The sequence below is a fragment of the Andrographis paniculata genome, unplaced genomic scaffold, assembly GCF_009805555.1.
Source record: "Andrographis paniculata isolate CXL003 unplaced genomic scaffold, ASM980555v1 Contig73END, whole genome shotgun sequence".
Taxonomy (NCBI): Eukaryota; Viridiplantae; Streptophyta; class Magnoliopsida; order Lamiales; family Acanthaceae; genus Andrographis; species Andrographis paniculata.
The window spans coordinates 1,392,097-1,409,165 of record NW_026137610.1 but is presented as its reverse complement, the minus strand read 5'-3'; the positions used below and the strand labels follow the sequence as shown (position 1 = coordinate 1,409,165).

At 40.5% G+C, this 17,069-nt stretch overlaps 4 protein-coding genes across 6 annotated transcripts; all 4 read left to right on the top strand.

Moving 5' to 3' along the window:
• The first annotated feature begins 1,663 nt into the window (after positions 1–1,663).
• On the top strand, positions 1,664–3,716 carry LOC127265523 (pathogenesis-related genes transcriptional activator PTI6-like). The gene has a single exon (XM_051295345.1). The coding sequence runs from the start codon at positions 2,435–2,437 to the stop codon at positions 3,443–3,445; it is 1,011 nt and encodes a 336-aa protein (XP_051151302.1). The 5' UTR covers positions 1,664–2,434; the 3' UTR covers positions 3,446–3,716.
• Positions 3,717–5,973: 2,257 nt separating this feature from the next.
• LOC127265522 (COP1-interactive protein 1-like) lies at positions 5,974–9,077 on the top strand. 2 transcript variants are annotated; one of them, XM_051295343.1, is made up of 3 exons: positions 5,974–6,268; positions 6,527–6,657; positions 6,779–9,077. In XM_051295343.1, exons 2-3 carry the CDS (start codon positions 6,558–6,560, stop codon positions 8,665–8,667), a joined length of 1,989 nt encoding a protein of 662 aa, XP_051151300.1. In that variant the 5' UTR covers positions 5,974–6,268; positions 6,527–6,557; the 3' UTR covers positions 8,668–9,077. The 2 variants fall into 2 exon arrangements, with proteins under 2 accessions (XP_051151300.1, XP_051151299.1); XM_051295342.1 differs by having other exon boundaries at positions 5,975–6,268; positions 6,502–6,657.
• Positions 9,078–9,242: 165 nt separating this feature from the next.
• On the top strand, positions 9,243–13,184 carry LOC127265521 (COP1-interactive protein 1). Of its 2 annotated transcripts, none has more exons than XM_051295340.1 (3): positions 9,243–9,396; positions 10,767–10,886; positions 10,982–13,184. In XM_051295340.1, exons 2-3 carry the CDS (start codon positions 10,793–10,795, stop codon positions 13,063–13,065), a joined length of 2,178 nt encoding a protein of 725 aa, XP_051151297.1. In that variant the 5' UTR covers positions 9,243–9,396; positions 10,767–10,792; the 3' UTR covers positions 13,066–13,184. The 2 variants fall into 2 exon arrangements, with proteins under 2 accessions (XP_051151297.1, XP_051151298.1); XM_051295341.1 differs by having other exon boundaries at positions 9,262–9,396; positions 10,714–10,886.
• Positions 13,185–14,579: 1,395 nt separating this feature from the next.
• Positions 14,580–16,440, top strand: LOC127265749 (protein trichome birefringence-like 23). Its single transcript, XM_051295724.1, has 3 exons — positions 14,580–14,933; positions 15,119–15,417; positions 15,500–16,440. Exons 1-3 carry the CDS (start codon positions 14,705–14,707, stop codon positions 16,277–16,279), a joined length of 1,308 nt encoding a protein of 435 aa, XP_051151681.1. The 5' UTR covers positions 14,580–14,704; the 3' UTR covers positions 16,280–16,440.
• The last annotated feature ends 629 nt before the right edge of the window (positions 16,441–17,069 follow it).

Below are 17,069 nucleotides of genomic sequence, written 5' to 3'. Positions count from 1 at the left end.
TAATGTTACATAAGAAAAAAAGGTAAAAATAAAAATAAAATGTAGTGATGATTGATGAAGCAATAATTATTCCACTTAAAGTTGGGATAAGAACCCACCCCATATAATATAGGTGGGCTAGGGCTAGTAAATAAATAATAATTTTGGACACTGTTTCCAATTTTAGTATGGTGAAGAATTTAATTTTTATTTTTATTATATAGTATAGCTCTTCCAAATGTGGAAACAGATTGTGGCGCCGCCTTTTGTCGGTAAATGTAGGGATTGGACAACGGTAGGCCCAATAGATATGGTCCGGCCCAATAGAATTCGATTTAAAAGCTGGTATTACTTTTCTACCCCTGCACTTTAATTTCAAGAATTTTGGTGTATTATAATTTACTTAAAAATATATTTATATTGACTCATACTATTGGACAGAAACATTATTTAGCAGAATTGAAATAATCATTGATGGAAGACACCAAAATCTTGGTGCATACTTAATGAATTTCACTCTCTCTATTTATTGAGTGTACAGTACCTAAAGCATTAAGTCATGTAATAATTGTGAACCCATAAAGCTTCCAGTTTATAATTCATGTCTTGTGTCTTTCAATTTTCATACTATTAAAAATATCAATTTTGAGTATGTTCAATATATATAAAAAAGTTATAATAAATTTCAGCATTTTAAGTAGACAATTTAAAATATTGTAATAAATTTATACCGTTAAAATATAAACAAACCCCATCTAAGGTGCCAAATTATTATATTAATTAACGACGCGAATATCAATAGAGAAGAACTAAATATATAGCTAATAAACATTAAGGTGACTGAAATCCCAACTTTACCCCTAATGGTTAACGGTAAACATTTTAGATTTGTATTTTGTATTTTTATGATATTTTATAAGAGGTAATAGTATATTTTACTAGTGTTGCATGAAAATTACATTAAAAAATAAAAATAAATTACCCAAATAGAGTACAATATCCGACTTGAAAGAATTTTTGCATAGAATGATTTTATCATCTTTAAAATTAGTGAAGTTATGGAGGGAATGTATGTCTATAAACTTAATCGGGCAAGTAAGAATGATGTATGAAGAAAAGGACAGGTAGAGAGTGTCAACTGATGTCGTGATTGTGAGTATTAATCAATACATATAAATATAATCTTATAATTTATAGTTTGAATTACGTACGTATTATTAGCATGTATGTTGAAATCAATCGTATTGTATATTGAACTTATGATATTGTTGTTTACATATTGTATTTAACATGGAATTTGTATATAAAGCAATTATGCAAATATTTGAATTAGAATGTTTTGGGTGTATGTTCAAACTTCAAAAAGAGTATTTTAAATTAAATAAATTTTCAAAAATATTTAATTCCAGTTATGTAGTTTATAGATATTTTAAAATGATAATAATAATAACAGTAAAGATAAAGGGGTGGTGGAAGATTAGAATGGAGCAATGACTGACGACTACATTGGCATTTGGCAGTGGCTCACACCGATAAGCTAACAATATCTCTCTGGATATTATTATTATTATTATTATTAATTAATTTGGTGATATTTAATAGGCAGTTCAGTTAGTAGCAAAGAAGAGCAATTGGAAAGCGGATCCTATAAAATAGTGGATTCCGCCAACGGCACTCACTCGCTCTTACTGCGCCCAACCCAACCATCACTTCCTCACTCTCTCTACCTCCGCCTTTCTCTCTCTACTGGTTTTCCGATTCTTTCTTGGCCTAGTCTTCGCATAGGAAGAAGGAGCGGCACCGGAACCCGAGTTTCCATTTGAGCTTTACTGTTATCACTGAAAGAGACGAAACGGAAGGAAAGCAACCACTTTTTTATTTCACTATCCATTTTCTTATCTCCCTCTCTCTCTCTCTCTCTCTCTCTCTCTCTCTAGAGTTATATGCATATATATATATTATTCCCTTTCCTTTTTCTCTCTTCTCCTTGTTCACCTTTCCTTCAGTCTCCACTCTCCCCCTTCCCCCTTTCTGCGTTTTTTTACAGTCTCTGCTCTGCTCTGTGTTTTCTGGCGGTGCTACGTACGTACGAACTGATTCCTGCTACCTGCCTTTCCTTTTCTTCGCATCTATCTTTTCCGGCGACTGTTCGCTCTGTCCCTTCCCATGGCGGTCGAAAAGAGTTTTTCACGCTAGCTCCCTCTTTCTCTTTCCCTTTCTTTAACACTCACTCACTCATATCTCTTCTTTTTAGTGTCGCTTTCCTCAAATTTTTTGGTAATATATCAGGCACCGGAGGGGATTTCATTTCCTTTTTCTGTCTCAAGACCTGCCTTTAACGTTTCCCTTTCTCTTTATTCTCTGAGAATCTCTAACCCCACCCCACCCCCCTTTATTTATTTACCTTCTTCCCTTTCCCTTTCAATGCCAGCCTGAATTCTAGAGCAATCTTCTCATGCCGCAAGAAGGAGATAACTACAACATGTTGTCAACTGCAAGTGCTGGACTGGTCAGATACACTGAACATGTTTCCTTAACCACGGCGGTCGACAGGCCCTACTCTTCATTTTCCGGCACAAAGAATACCAGAACGGTGCGGTTTTCTGTCACCGATGCCGACGCCACCGACTCTTCCGGCGACGAAGAGGATGGGGCTTTTGTCCACCGCCGGAGAGTCAGGAGATTCGTGAACGAGGTCAACATCCTTCCCTGCTGCAGAGATAACGGAGGCGCCGCTGTTACCGTCGGTAAAAAGAGGGCTAGGCCGCCGTCTAGTGTTCCGAGGCGGGGAAAGGCCGCCGGCGGTAAAATGGAGACGAAGCTCGCCGAGGTTGGTAATGGTAGGAAGTTTCGCGGGGTGCGGCAGAGGCCGTGGGGCAAATGGGCGGCGGAGATTCGAGATCCTATGCGACGTGTGCGGCTGTGGTTGGGGACCTACGACACGGCGGAGGAGGCCGCCATGGTGTACGACCACGCGGCCATACAGCTGCGTGGCCCCGACGCGCTCACGAACTTCTCGGCGCCAGAAGTCAAGTACAACAGAACAAGCTCGGGGTACAACTCTGGCGAGGAGTCCCACAACAATGCGACGTCCCCCAAGTCCGTCCTCCGGTTTTCCTCCCCCGAGCAGGAACCCGAACCCGAAGCAGAGTCGTCTTCCCCACTATCCTCCTCCATCGACGCCGTGTCACCGAAGGAGAACGAAGACGCGAGTTCCTCGCCGTTTGCCATTTTCCCAGAGGCAGCATTCGCCGAGTTTGAGCAATCGGAGCCGGTGCCGGATTTGTTTTGTCCGGCGGGTATACCCGACGACGAAATGTTCGGGTTCGATTTGCAGTGGTGCAGCGAGACGTTAGTCGGGTCAAGTCCGGGTTTCGAACTCGGGTTGCCCAATTTGCAAGTGGACGGGTACTTTCAAGACTTGGCCGACGATACATTCTGGTCGGATCCTCTGGTCGCCATCTGACTCAGAGAGAGAAATCCATCATCTATCATCCATCCTCTGTAACCATTTTGATGCCATCTTCGTAGTTACTTCCATATTTCCTAGCAGTTTTGTTTAGTTCGACTAAATCATCCATCATCAATGTTAATGTTGTTGATATCTTTGAAAAAAAATATCCGATATGTTTTTTCTAATCTTTGTCCCGTGAGCTTGCTAGAATTAAGGACCAAATCTCTGCTCCAATTTGTCCCTATAGATACTGATTGATTGATTAGATACATACCAGAGTAAAAGGAGTTAATAATGGTGTATTGAGAGTTAGTTGCCATTAACAGTCAGTGTCGCAGTCACACTCCAAGATCATATGCTTGTCTTAGATGGATTCAGAAAGTCTTAAATAATAATGATGACGATGGTGATAGTAATAATAGCCCCAGTAAACAATACTACTACAGTATGCTCTATGTATCCATCCTTTGGGTATGCAGAAAAGATTGCAATGATTTTGTCTTTGACGCATACGTGTTTTTTGGGGGACAGAGAAGATCAAAGTCATTAACAAACAACGTATGGAGGCCTTCAGAATCTTTACCGGCCAGGACAGGAGAAGGGGTGCTCTTTGGGACCCTCCTCCTTGACTGCTTGTCTCTCCTCCAAATCTGGAAATATCAGACTGCAACTTTAATTTGCAAGAAAATTAATTAATTGGGAATTCCTTTTTTTCATTTAGTAACTCTTTTATTTGATAATCAAACAATTGTAGTACAAATAATCATCATACTCATATTGTTGCAAGTGCTGCAAGGCTAGCTCTGCCACTTCCACTACCACTCCCACTAGCACTGCAAATTACCCACTAACATCAGCAGGAGAGGTGTTTTTGCTTTTATGGTTATTATTGTAAAGATGGGGTTGATATATAATGTATTTGCTGAAAATAAATGTTTAAAGTGGTCCTAGGATGAGCTGGGGTTTCAGAGAGTGACATGGATATGTACAGAACAACTAGGGTGATTAAACCCCAGCAGCAGAATCAGAAAATCTTAGCACCTTATGAAAATGCCAAAACCTGTGACATGTATTGTATTGTATGTATTGTATGTATGCATATAAAGACCCCTGCAACAGGCAGGCATGAGAGAAGAAATCATTAATTGTTCCGCTGCCAAACCCAAAACTGTATCTATAGACCTTGGTTACTGTAAGATTATTCGTATTTTCAACACAACATGTGTTGGCAATGGCGTGGATGGGATATGGTGGCTAATGGAGGGTGGACCAAAAACCTAATAGACCAAAACTGGGCTTTCAGATTTGGGGGTGTGCAGTTTTGGCTGTTTATATTGATGCTGCAGCTGCATCACCTGTCCAAATCCATTGCCATGGATACCTAGGGAACTGGGAAGGAAACGGCAGCATTTTGGTTTTGGGATGGGATTTTTGTGCAGGCTTTTCTGGTAATTGGGATTTTTCTAGTGATGATATATATATATATATGTATGTATGTATGTATGTATGGACAGTTGTGTTGCTCGATCAACACTAGTCAACACAAAGACACACCTACTACACACGTAGGTATTCTGTTACCCCCTGTACATATTCCTATGCCTCTCTATGATTGGTTACAATCCATCCCCGTTTACTGCTACTGCATTAATTAAGGTTCGTATTGATAAATTGATGTAGAAGATGGAAAAAGTGCAGATAAGGCAAAGAAGATTGTGGAATCAATGAATGGCCATGGAAGAAAAGAAATGGTTAGTTTGGAAGAAAGAGGAGAGGACTGCAAAATGCAAATTCCAAGCAGAGGTCACTGTACAAGAGATCTTCGGTTTATACTCCAACAAGTGGCAGCCAATTGTGGTAAGCCACGTGTGTATGAGCCCAACCTTCGCCTTAATATTTGGGCCCCACCCCACCCCACTTGACCCGACCCACCTGACTCTTCCCTCTTCCCTAGAGCTACTTCTCTTTTGCTTCTTCATCCTTTACTAATTACTGTCATTATCAAGAAAACACATGCATGGATGGATTTAATTAAATTGAAACTCCAAGAATGGAATGGAATGGAGAATATGAAAGTGAAGCCATGATGATGATGATGAACCAACCAGGTGGACACGTGGCAGGCAAGGGTTACAGGTTGAGGGTGTAGAGAGTAAAGAAGGGACAGAATGTCACTCTCAACAACCGACAAAACTCAAGACACTGATGGGGCCGTGAGGAATGTATGTATGTATCTATCTAATAACAAATCATATCTACTTATTATTGTTATTATATATACATACACACAGCATAAATATACATGTTGTGTTATACGTACAGGAGTCATGAGGAAAAAGTGAATGGGGGAAGAGATGGATGGGGGTGTCATTACTCTGTTCACGCTTCACATGTTGTTCTTCTGCCAATACCATTTCAAGTTTGCCCAAATATAATAATTTACTACTACAAAATACTGCATTTATTTATTTATTTATTTGTATTGATGTGATGCTGCCCAACAGTCTAGAGCTAATGGGCTTCTTTCCAGTCTGCCTATATACCGACTGGCCCAATTCATATGACGTGGCAGGTTCTTGCCACGTCGGTAATTTCCCTACCTCGTAACCGCTTCGCTTGTCGTGATATTGATGGATGATGGATCATTAATTAATTCTTCCCCATTCCATTCATTGACAAAAACAAATACCATAACAATAACAAGCGTGTTTCTTTCCGTTTGAGTGTATCTTACAGACATCGAATTTTCTTTCCCTTAATTAATCCATTGGGGATTCGTCTTCGACGTCAAGGCCTCCGTCCATATCGTCCTTCTCTTCTCTCTCCGCTCCTCAGGTTTTCATTCATTCCTGCGTTATAGTTTTGCCATCTTGATTTGATTTGATTTGTTTATGTTGTTTTGTGCCTGATCTACATGCATCATTGATTTCATCGTCATACACACATCTCACGCATTTTCCCCTTTCTGTTCATGATTTCAACGTCCGAAATTTGATTGTTTGTTTGTTAATAATCTCGGATCGAATTGTTGATTCACGATACTACACTATTCAAATGTGGTGTTGCAGATCCTGTCTGATAATATATTTGCAGAGTGTCTTCAGGATCGAGCAGAGAGTGTGAGATGACAATGCATCAATATCAGCAATGGAGAGGATCGTCGGGGTGTATTCGAAACCACATTGATCCAGAAAGAGAGGAGCATCTGAGATTGATGAAATTAGGTAAACATGGAACCTCAATTTGTACCTAATTATTAAGATGCTCTCTGTGATCGATGATCATGAAGATGAACGCTCTTCTACCCACTGTCCTCTTTATTTAATGTTTTTTCTGTGCATACAGAAGTTGAGAATCAGGTGAAGAGGATTTTGAAGCTGAGCAACACCATAAACAGCGGCAACAAAGATCGGAGGTTGAAGAAGAAGTCGGAACTGCTCACACTTTCTGAGGACTTTCAGAAGCAGTATGACTCTCTGTACTCTTTGTACGAAGAACTAAGAGAAGAGGTCAAGCAGAATTTTCATATTACAGATGGAGATCATGTCGACGACGAGGATGATGATCCTCTTTCTTCTTCTTCGTCGTCATCATCCTCCGACTCAGATACAGAGACGTGTGATAATAATCCTCCACACACGTCTCACAGTAGCAACAAAAAAATCAGCAATGGCAATGAAAATGAAGGGAGCACAACTTCAACTTCAACAGCCTTGCCCAATCCGGAAGAATCCGAGGTTGTCCTGAAGGAGCTGGTGATGCTACCGGACGAGCCGGAGGACAAAGCCACAAGCTTGGAGCGACAGGTTGCTGCTATGAAGCTCGAGGTTTCGACGCTATTCCTGCACAAAAGCAAGCTGCGTGAGAAGCTCAAGTCCAAGAAGGCAGAAATGAAGGCCAAGATCTCAAGCTTGCAGCACAAGATTATGGAAATCCAGGCTGCATTTAAAGACAATCATCCCGACAAGAATATGCAGATTGAATTGGATACTTTGAAGCAACACAACTCCCAACTGATGGAACAGTTGGAAGCTCTGAATAGCGACAGAGCTGAAATGGAGGCCAAGCTCCGTCAAATGTCCGACGAGAGAGCAGATCACATGCTTCAGCTTGAAGGCCTGAAGAACGAGCTGAAGGGCACAGTGGAGGAGACGAAATCCATCAAATCAGAGATCCAATCATTAAGTAAGACGAAGAGAGACCTGGAAGAGCAAGTGAATAAATTAAAGCATGAAGCTCTGAAATCAAACGTGGACAAGGATGATCTTTGCAAACGAATTTCTGCACTGCAGGCGTCCATTTCCGACAGGGAGAAACAGCTGTTGTCGGAAAGGGAGAAATTGAACGCCTGCCAGAATTCCATGATTCAGAAAATCGACAGCCTGACAGACGAGATCACGGACTTAACCAACACGAAGCAAAAATTGGAAGTGGAGCTGGAGATCAAGAATCGAGAACTGGCAAGCAAGATTAAACATCAGGATAAAAAAATGGTGGAGCTGGAAGACGTGATCACGAAGCTGAAGGAGGAGAACAGGCAGGCGAAAACGAGCTTATCCCAAATGTGCAAATCGAATTTCCAGTTTCTAGAGAGGAAGATGGAGGAAACGCTGGAGGAGTTCAGGAAACAGTTCGAGGATCATTACAGAATCCTGAGCAGGAGAATCAGCGTGGCGGAGCAGCTGCAGGTGGAGTACAAGGAATGGTACTGTAAGACGAAGGAGGTGTACGAACAAGAAACGAGGGATCTGAAAGAGAGGACAGAGACAACGGAAAGCGAGCTGAGGAACATGAAGGACGTGGCAGTGGTCGCAAACGACGTCGTCACGACGCTCGACGGCGTGGCTCTGCAATTCGAGACGTCGACGGCGAATTTCCTGAGCAGGATTTCCAAGTCGTCGTGCGAGCTCAAGTTCGCGAAGCAGTGGGCGGCCAGGAAGAGCAAAGGCTTATTACAAGCCCAGGAGGAAGTGGACTACTTGCTGTCGCAACTCCATGACAAGGAAGGTGAGATGCTGGCGATGAGGGAGAAGCTCTGGAAGTTGGAGAATAAGGTTAGGGAGTTGGAGAAGATGATGGAGGAGAAAGAGGATGGGATGTTGGTGCTGACAGAGGAGAAAAGGGAGGCCATAAGGCAGCTGTGTGTGTGGATTGATTACCATCGTGGTCGGTCTGATTATTACAAGAAGCTGTTGTCTGATAAAATGAGTACAGGGCAGAAAAGGCCCCGTTGAACGCCATGGCCACCGACCTTCTGCTGTTTTTTTTCCCAGATAGGCAACAGGGAATGATACTTGATATTGATACTGATAGATTGTATGATGTGGATGAAGAAGACATGAAAGACTTCCGTACGATGAATCCCTGACATGACATGAACTTAAGGTTGTCAGTGAGTTGATCGATCAATCTCGTCATGGATCTGGAGTCTCGGGATGTTTGTTTCTTGATCTTGCACGTGATGAACGAATATTCCTTTTTACCCTTGCATCGATCATGAATAAGAACATGCGTTGCATTCATTGATTGATCTATCTGACGGGTAAAATTGTCCCAATAGTCCAACCTAGTTAGGTTGGAAGATTTGGGAAATAATTGGACAATTATTTGACAGAGAGAAGTGCAGAGTATCGTCCACTTGATTAAAATTTTTTATTTTTATTTTATTTCAGGAAGCAATGATGCAAAGGCATCTCGCTGTGGCAGACAAATTCACCTTTTATTTTTCTTCCTGTATCGGTTAATTGAATTTATTATTTATTGTCGAATCCTTTCTTCAATAACTGTAATCTTTTTTGACAAAATATTCGATTGCGCCTGCGATTTTTAGATAAAATGAAGCCACGCCCATATAATTTTCATGCTCTCTAAAAATTTCCTCACCTATTTCTCTCTCCCTCCCTCTTGCCCGCTCGCGCTCTGGCGATCTGCTGCCGCCGAAATTCACGCGATTTGATCCTGAGGTACTTGAGTTCTTTAATCTGATTTCCGAATCAATTTCGTAAATCTGTTTTCTGTTGTTTAGTGATGTTTCCAAGGGATTTTGGAGTTGAGAGATTATAATCCCCTCAATTTGTGGTATTTGATTGTGATCTTCTTCGCCGAGAATCGAATTGTGCAAATTGTTTGTGATTCATGAAATTTCTAGATTACTCACCTTTTGATAACCCTTACATGTGCTGTGTTCGATTGTTCGTCTATGGAGTTTCCGAATCACTTTGATCACGACAAGACTCGTTTCCTGTATTTTTCTTTAATATTCCATCTTTCTAAATAAAAAATTTCAACAAAGAAGAATCAGTTGAGAGCTTGGGATTTTGTTCCTGGAATTATAGTGATAGATATCTGTGTTCCGGTAAAAGTTCAAACGGAAAAGGTCAATCATGATTCCCCTGTCGACGCTATATTTTTTGCCTTATTCTCGGCAAGAACGTGTTCTTATCTTGCTGCTAAGAATAAAAAATCCTTGTTTCTTCGGGATGTTGGTTTCCATCCGGCATGATCTCATGTTTAGTGTTTGATAACTCATCAATTCAAATTGCCAGACCAAATGAGCTGGACTGACACGTTGCCCAAAGCTACCACTACCTTTTGAAAAGGGTCAAAACACCATTTCTATATGTACGTATAAAGTCGTCTTTTAGTGGTCGTTTGTCCATTTCTTGGAGAGGAGTTTTTGTATAATCCAAAACACAGTGAGTTTTCAAGAAATCTATTTCCTCTTTCTTCATTGTAAGATTCCCTAAAACCAAGGAACGATTTGAGTGGAACATGTTTGTGCGTCATAAAATGAAATATGGTTTCAATGGTGGGGGGCCACTGTTTCGGTGGGCAACGCATTCTTTATTTGAATCACATGACATGTTTTATGATAAAATATGTTCGAAAAAACAAATAAAAATTGGGAAGATAATAATAAAAATAATCGGGATCATGAGTTAAAAAACTGGGAAAAAACTTGAACTGTAGTAGCCCAAATTTCAATTGTCAAACCTTCTGTGAGTGTATACATATAATCGTTGTTTCTTCATTAGTCTGCTTGCTATACATATGGTTTCACTATTGTTTAAAACAAATCTGACCTTCTAATCGAACCTTGCAAATAACACGTACAGTGAGGGTCAGAAAATTTATGTACCACCTAGCTGTCGGCGTGGCTGGAAACTTGGATTCTTGTCAAATTTGTATCTTTGTTATCTGAAATTTGTGGAGAATGTAGTCCTTGCTAAAAATCCTATGGCTGAATTTCTTTGTACCACTGAATTTATTGTTTCTTGCAGAAGTGATGTTCACTTCATTTAACATGGTGTCATCCTTGTGATCCACAATTCAGGGGAGTGGCTGAGAATCAAAGAAGATATGACTAAGCATAGGTGGCGCAATTCCTTGAAATCCTTCATTAGGAGCTACATTGATCCTGAAAAGGATGAGGAGCTTAAAGGGGCGAAAGCAGGTGCAATAGATTGATCAAAATCTTGTTTCAAGAGATCTACTGCAACCTTTTGTAGTCAACTTTTCTAATTTTTAAAAGTCCCTTATTAACTGCAGAAATTGATGGCAAAGTGCGTAAGATCTTAAAGTTTCTCAGAGAAGGCCATGATGATATGAAAGAGCAACTTCCAGATCTGATTGAGGAATTCCAAAATAACTACCAGTCTCTTTATGCACGTTATGATCATCTGACAGAGGAGTTGAGGAAAAAGGCGCAGAGCAAGCATGGGAATGACAGTTTCTCGTCCAGCTCAGACTCAGATTCGGATGATGAATCTCCAAGGGAAAAGAGCCACAAGAATGGTAAAGCTCAAGATAATTTAGAAAATACTGCTGACATCAAGCAAGAACTTGAAGCTGCATATGCAGAGGTTGCTGACTTGAAGAGAAGGTTGGCGGCTGCCATGGATGAAAAAGAAGCATTAAATCTGGAACATCACAATGCTTTGAGCAAGGCAGAGGAAACTGAGAGAATTATTATGGATTTGAGGAATGAGTGCGAAAATTACAATGAAGCAAATTCAAAACTTTCGAGCGAAAATGCTGAATTAGTGCAGAAGCTTGAGGAGACATCGAGATATGTTGATGATTTGAGATCCATTAACAGCCATTTGCAACAAGAAAAAGATGCCCTCCAACTTGAACTGCAAGCAGAAAATGAGTCTCTCTTGCTGAAAGTGAAAGATCGGGAGCTGGATCTCAGTTCGACGATCAATCTTAAAACTGAAGTTGAGGAACAGTTGAAATCCAAAAGCCTGGAAATTTCAGAATGCCTCCTTCAGATAGAGAGTTTGAAACAGGAATTGGAGAACAAGATTGCCGAGCAACAGAAAACAGTAGAAGAGAAGGAGAACCTTGTGGTACTATTAAAGAATCAAGAGGATAAGATTTCTGACTTTGAAAGGACTTTAATAGAGAGAAGCAATGAAGTCACTGCCATTCACAAGAAAATGGAGGATGCACAGAATGAAGCAGCCCTCCAAATTGGTGTCCTCACGGATCAGGTCAATTCCTTACAACTGCAGCTAGAATTGCTGCAGTTGGAGAAAAGCCAAATGGAAGTTCAAATAGAGAGAGATAAAGAAGAGTCTGAGGGGAGTTTGGCTCTAGCCGAGAAACATCATACTGAATTGACTGATAAGATCATAGAACAGGACAGAGTGCTCAAAGAAAAGGATTGTGAATTAATCAAATTGATTGAGGAGCACAAAAAACTTGAAGTTCAGTTGCAAAACTGCATGGGAAGTCTCAGATCTTCTGAAGAGAAGATCAAGGAGAAGACAGAGCAGTTCGAGAAAGACATTGACACTAAAAAACAGGAAATTGAGCAACTCGAAGAACAAATAGATGACCTGAAAAGCGAGCTGGAGATTAAAGCAGATGAAATGACCACGTTGGTAGAGTACATGAGAACTACTGAAGTCAAGCAACGGTTAATCAGTCAGAGGCTCCACGTCACTCAACAGGAGCTCGGCGAGAAGGAAGAGATCCACCAGAAAAGAGTGGAGAAGTTAGTGGAAGAGAAAAGGTTGATGGAGGAGAGGATTGCGACATTGTCAGAGATAATTGCTGTTTACAAAGATGCTCAAGCGAAACTGGAGACAGAAATCTCTGACAAAGTAAACCATGCAATTGTAGGAACTGATACATTTAGTGTGAAGTTTGAGGAGGACTACGGTCATTTAGAGTCCCGAATTTATGAAATACAGAATGAGCTCAAGGTTGCTGCAAACTGGATTATTGGAAACAATGTGGAGAAAGATCAGCTGAAGAAGGAAGTTACCAGTTTGCTTCAGCAGCTCGAAGATGAGAAGCAACAAGTGCGCCTATTGAAAATGAAGATCGAAGACTTGGAGATGATATCACAAAAGAATGAAGAAGAAAGGAATAGCCTAATTAAAAACATGAAACAACAGAAAGAGAAGATGGAAGAGCTGGAGAAAGTGATAGGAGAGAGAGATGCAAAGTTGAGAGAGTTGGAAAGAAAGTTGGAGGAGAAAGACGACGGCATGTTGAACCTGGGAGTGGAGAAAAAAGAGGCCATAAGACAGCTTTGTATCTTGATTGATCATCATCAAAGTCGATACGACGATCTCAAAGACATGATCTTGAAATCAAGAGGTAGGAGAAGGCTTAGATAGCCTCTTAAAGTTGCCTTGAATGTGATGATCGATTGATTATGGGGTATAATCAAGTCCAAAATCTCATTTTGTATTTTCAAAATTTGTGTTATTGATTATAAGTTTAGGGTTTGATTTGTGATTGGAATGTGAGTGGATGGGTGCAATTTAAATCTGCTTCTGTTCTTTGTTCCCACTTGGATTCTCCACCTTGAATCAAGTTTGGTACAATGGAAACTGTCAACCCTTAAATGAACACCACACTTTGGTTTAGCCATCACATCTGTGTAATAATTTATGTTAATGTCAACAGTATGACATTGATGGCAGTAATTAGGTTCATCAAGACACAACAAAAATTTGAGCCTTCGATTACGAATTAAGAAAACAACCAGAATTTCCAGCCAATCCAGAGAGCCCATGTGTCCTCCAACCTCGAATCTAGCCTCTTCCAATGGCTGGCCATATATAAATATTCAGCTTCAAAAATTATTCCCAACATCATCATCATCATCAAGTGCATTCTGCAGACTAGATTGATTCAACACCGGACTACTTCTGCAACTATACAACTAACTCGGCGATGGAGAAGAAGGTAGCAGAAGGTGTTGATGATCATGGTGCTTCTTCATTAATGGTGTGGAATTGTGGGAGTCCATTGTATGATGCTTATGAGGTAATTTCTGTGGCAAGGATCATCGAGAAGCACATGATGGTACTGCCTGCATCTTCCCAACTCGCGCCATTGAATCCCAGTGAAGAAATAGAGATCAAGAAAAGTGATGAGGAAGAGGATCATTTGCACACACCTAGAATGAAGACCAAGAAGCAGAAGCAGAAAGGAAATTACAGCAGACTACAGTGCCTCTGTTATCCAATTCTTCTGATCAAGAAATGAAACAGGTTAATTTATTAGCTGGTAAATCAATAAATCTGCAACATGATGAAATTGTAAATTGATTTCTTGATTCTGCTGGGCATAATGGATTATTCATTTTACATATACTTTTACTTTCAATATGTAAATAATAGTTTCCTTTTTCTTCTTCATCGTGCACACATGTAATGATGCATAAAGATAGCAAGAAAGGGACATCATCGACGACAATAGCAAAGGCAATAAATAAAAAGCTTGGTACACATTTCACTCTCATGATTGGAGAAGTGCAAAATTAGGTGATGGAGGGAACAGGACCAGGGAGGGGCTAGGGACTAGGGTGGGCGACATACATTTATTTCTTTTGTTAAGGATGGAGAATCTTCTGGGCCATGGATCATAACTCTGCAATCACATAAAAGATAGAGAATGATTATGCTTACGCAAATGATTACAGAAATATAGGATTAATTTAATCCCCATGCATATGAATATGATATAATGTTAATATACAAGCTATAATCTCACTATTGGATTTGGAGTGTGTGTGTATGTAAATATTTTTAATATTTTATTACTTAAGAAAGGAGAGGTTAGGAAAGAAAGTATTTTAAAATACTCCTCCTTTTCCAGTCTGTTACTTTGAAAGAAAGACAAAATAAAAAATTAAACTATCACTCATTCAAGAATCAAACCACAGTCACAGAAGGTATCATCTATCCATCATCAGTTGGGTTAGTGTGCTTGAGCTTTTCTGGGTGAGGAGAGAGCAAGAAAAAAGACATGGTCAGGAAAATGGGGTACGATTGGAAGATTCTTCTCAAGAACAAATACTACCATTATGCAATCAAATTGGGGGTTTCTGTTCTTCTGGTGGGACTTGCTTTCAGGCTTCTTTACGATAGATCCTATGATTTTTCTCCAGTTTCCGACGCCCCTTTTCTTCAAGACCATCAGATTTCAGCTCCTCCCTTCAACTCCCAGCAAAAATCCGATCAGATTCCCGCCCGAGGTCAGATCTTTGTCCATTTTGAAATTCTATTTGCGTGCCCTAAGATGATTCCACTAGATTTTACCAAGAAGCTGCTTTGGATTTGGGGATTAAGTTGGGATCTGGTTTTGCATCATTTTTGAAGATGTAAATGGTTTAGAAGTAATGATGTAATAGTATGCTTATAAATGTGAACTTCTCTGCAGAATCTATTGACAATAGGGAAGGGCAGTGCAATCTATTTGCTGGTGATTGGGTTCATTCTCCAATCGAACCTCTTTACACATATAAAACTTGCAGATATGTTGAAGACCACCAGAATTGCCTGAAAAATGGACGACCAGACACTGATTATCTCCATTGGAGGTGGAAGCCCCATGGCTGTGAGCTCCCCCGCCTTAATGCCGGGAGATTTCTGGAGCTGATGAGGAATAAATCATGGGCATTCATTGGTGATTCCATATCTAGGAACCATGTCCAGTCATTCCTCTGTATGCTCTCGACGGTAACGATGTTCGAGGAATGAATTACTATCGATGATCCGATTGGTAGTCCAGCTTACGCCGGAAGTTATATATATTTTTCAGGTTGAAAATGCTGTGGAAGCATACCACGACGAGAAGTACAAGAATCGGAGATGGGTGTTCGCCTCATACAACTTCACAGTTTGGGTTATATGGTCACCATTGCTTGCTGAGGCTGCCATTTTCGAAGACATCAATGGGGTGTCGAATTCTGAGATTGAGCTGTATCTAGACAGGTTCGACAAGAATTGGACCGAGCTTTTTGAGAGTATGGATTACATGGTGTTATCAACTGGGAAATGGTTCACTAAACCTACAATCTACTACGAAAACGACACGGTGTTAGGCTGCCATCGTTGCTATACAAAGAACCTCACGGATTTCGGGTTCAACCGTGCTTATGAGAGAGTTCTGAATAATGTTTTGGAGTACATAATCGCGTCGAATCCCAAGGGGATGGTATTTTATCGATCCTCTGTGCCGGATCACTTTGAGAATGGGGATTGGGACAGCGGCGGAGCCTGCAAGAGGACGGGACCGGTGAAGGCAGGGGAATTTGTGGTGAATGAGCTGGATAGGATCATCGGGGAAATAGAGGTGGAGCTACTTCCAAAGGCATTGGCAAAGGCTTCGGAGAAGGGTGTAGGTCTAAGAGTGTTGGATGTGTGGGGTGCTTCGTTGTTGAGACCGGACGGGCATCCGGGGCCGTACAGATTCTTTCAACCGTTTGCGAAGGAGGAGAATGCAACGGTTATAAACGACTGCCTGCATTGGTGCCTACCTGGGCCGATAGATTCTTGGAATGATATGTTGGTGGAGATGGTGGTAAGAGGGTTGGAGTGATCGATGATGCTATGATAGCTGTTGTTGTTGTGTTGTGTTGTCTCACGTATTGGTTAATTCATATGAGGATATATATATATATGTAATACTACCAAATATGGGTATTGTATTGAGCATTGAAAAGGAGTTTTTGGATGAGCAAGCAAGTAGTTTGAAATCAATTCTGAATTAAGATTGTCAGTATAGCAACTACAATCACATCATATCATAGCATTAATGATGATGTGCGTGCTGAATAAAATAAATGATAAGTGAGTGAGTGTGGAAGTCGTTTACGCCACGAAGCCACCCGGAATGGTGAATCGAGAAGATTAAACGTGTCTGTCTGTCTGTCTACAAGTTTTGAAGAAGAAGAAGAAGAAGAAAAAGCAGAGCCAGTTAGTTAGAAAAAGAAGAGAAGATTAAACGTGCTCTTCTTCCGCTTGCAGTTGCAGCAGGTAGGTACTACTACATCTCTTTCTCTTCTCTTCTCTGCTCTGTATTCATATTCATCATTAATTAACTGATCTGATCTGCTCTGCGACTGCAACTGCTTCGTTTCTTCAATTTGCCTCTTCCTTACAATTGCAATTACAATTACAAAACTCCTCCGCTTCTTGGATCCATGGTCCTCTCCTCTCTCATCATGATTCATGAAGAAAGAACAAACAAAAAAAGCAGTCAGTCTATTGATTATTATTGTATATATCTCCTGCTGGTTAAGTTATTCGTGGATTACCATTACCGCCTTCAATCAACACTAATAATTACTTGCTATTAGCTTTCACGGTAATAGCACCTTGCAACTTTA

What these genes read in the sequence shown, in the direction of transcription:
- LOC127265523 (XM_051295345.1), top strand. Translation starts at nt 2,435, where the DNA reads ATGCCGCAAGAAGGAGATAACTACAACATGTTGTCAACTGCAAGTGCT.
- LOC127265522 (XM_051295343.1), top strand. Translation starts at nt 6,558, where the DNA reads ATGACAATGCATCAATATCAGCAATGGAGAGGATCGTCGGGGTGTATT. An exon ending in TCTGAGATTGATGAAATTAG is followed by an intron (nt 6,658 to 6,778) that starts GTAAACATGGAA and finishes CTGTGCATACAG; the next exon opens with AAGTTGAGAATCAGGTGAAG.
- LOC127265521 (XM_051295340.1), top strand. Translation starts at nt 10,793, where the DNA reads ATGACTAAGCATAGGTGGCGCAATTCCTTGAAATCCTTCATTAGGAGC. An exon ending in GCTTAAAGGGGCGAAAGCAG is followed by an intron (nt 10,887 to 10,981) that starts GTGCAATAGATT and finishes TATTAACTGCAG; the next exon opens with AAATTGATGGCAAAGTGCGT.
- LOC127265749 (XM_051295724.1), top strand. Translation starts at nt 14,705, where the DNA reads ATGGTCAGGAAAATGGGGTACGATTGGAAGATTCTTCTCAAGAACAAA. An exon ending in CGATCAGATTCCCGCCCGAG is followed by an intron (nt 14,934 to 15,118) that starts GTCAGATCTTTG and finishes ACTTCTCTGCAG; the next exon opens with AATCTATTGACAATAGGGAA. An exon ending in TCCTCTGTATGCTCTCGACG is followed by an intron (nt 15,418 to 15,499) that starts GTAACGATGTTC and finishes TATATTTTTCAG; the next exon opens with GTTGAAAATGCTGTGGAAGC.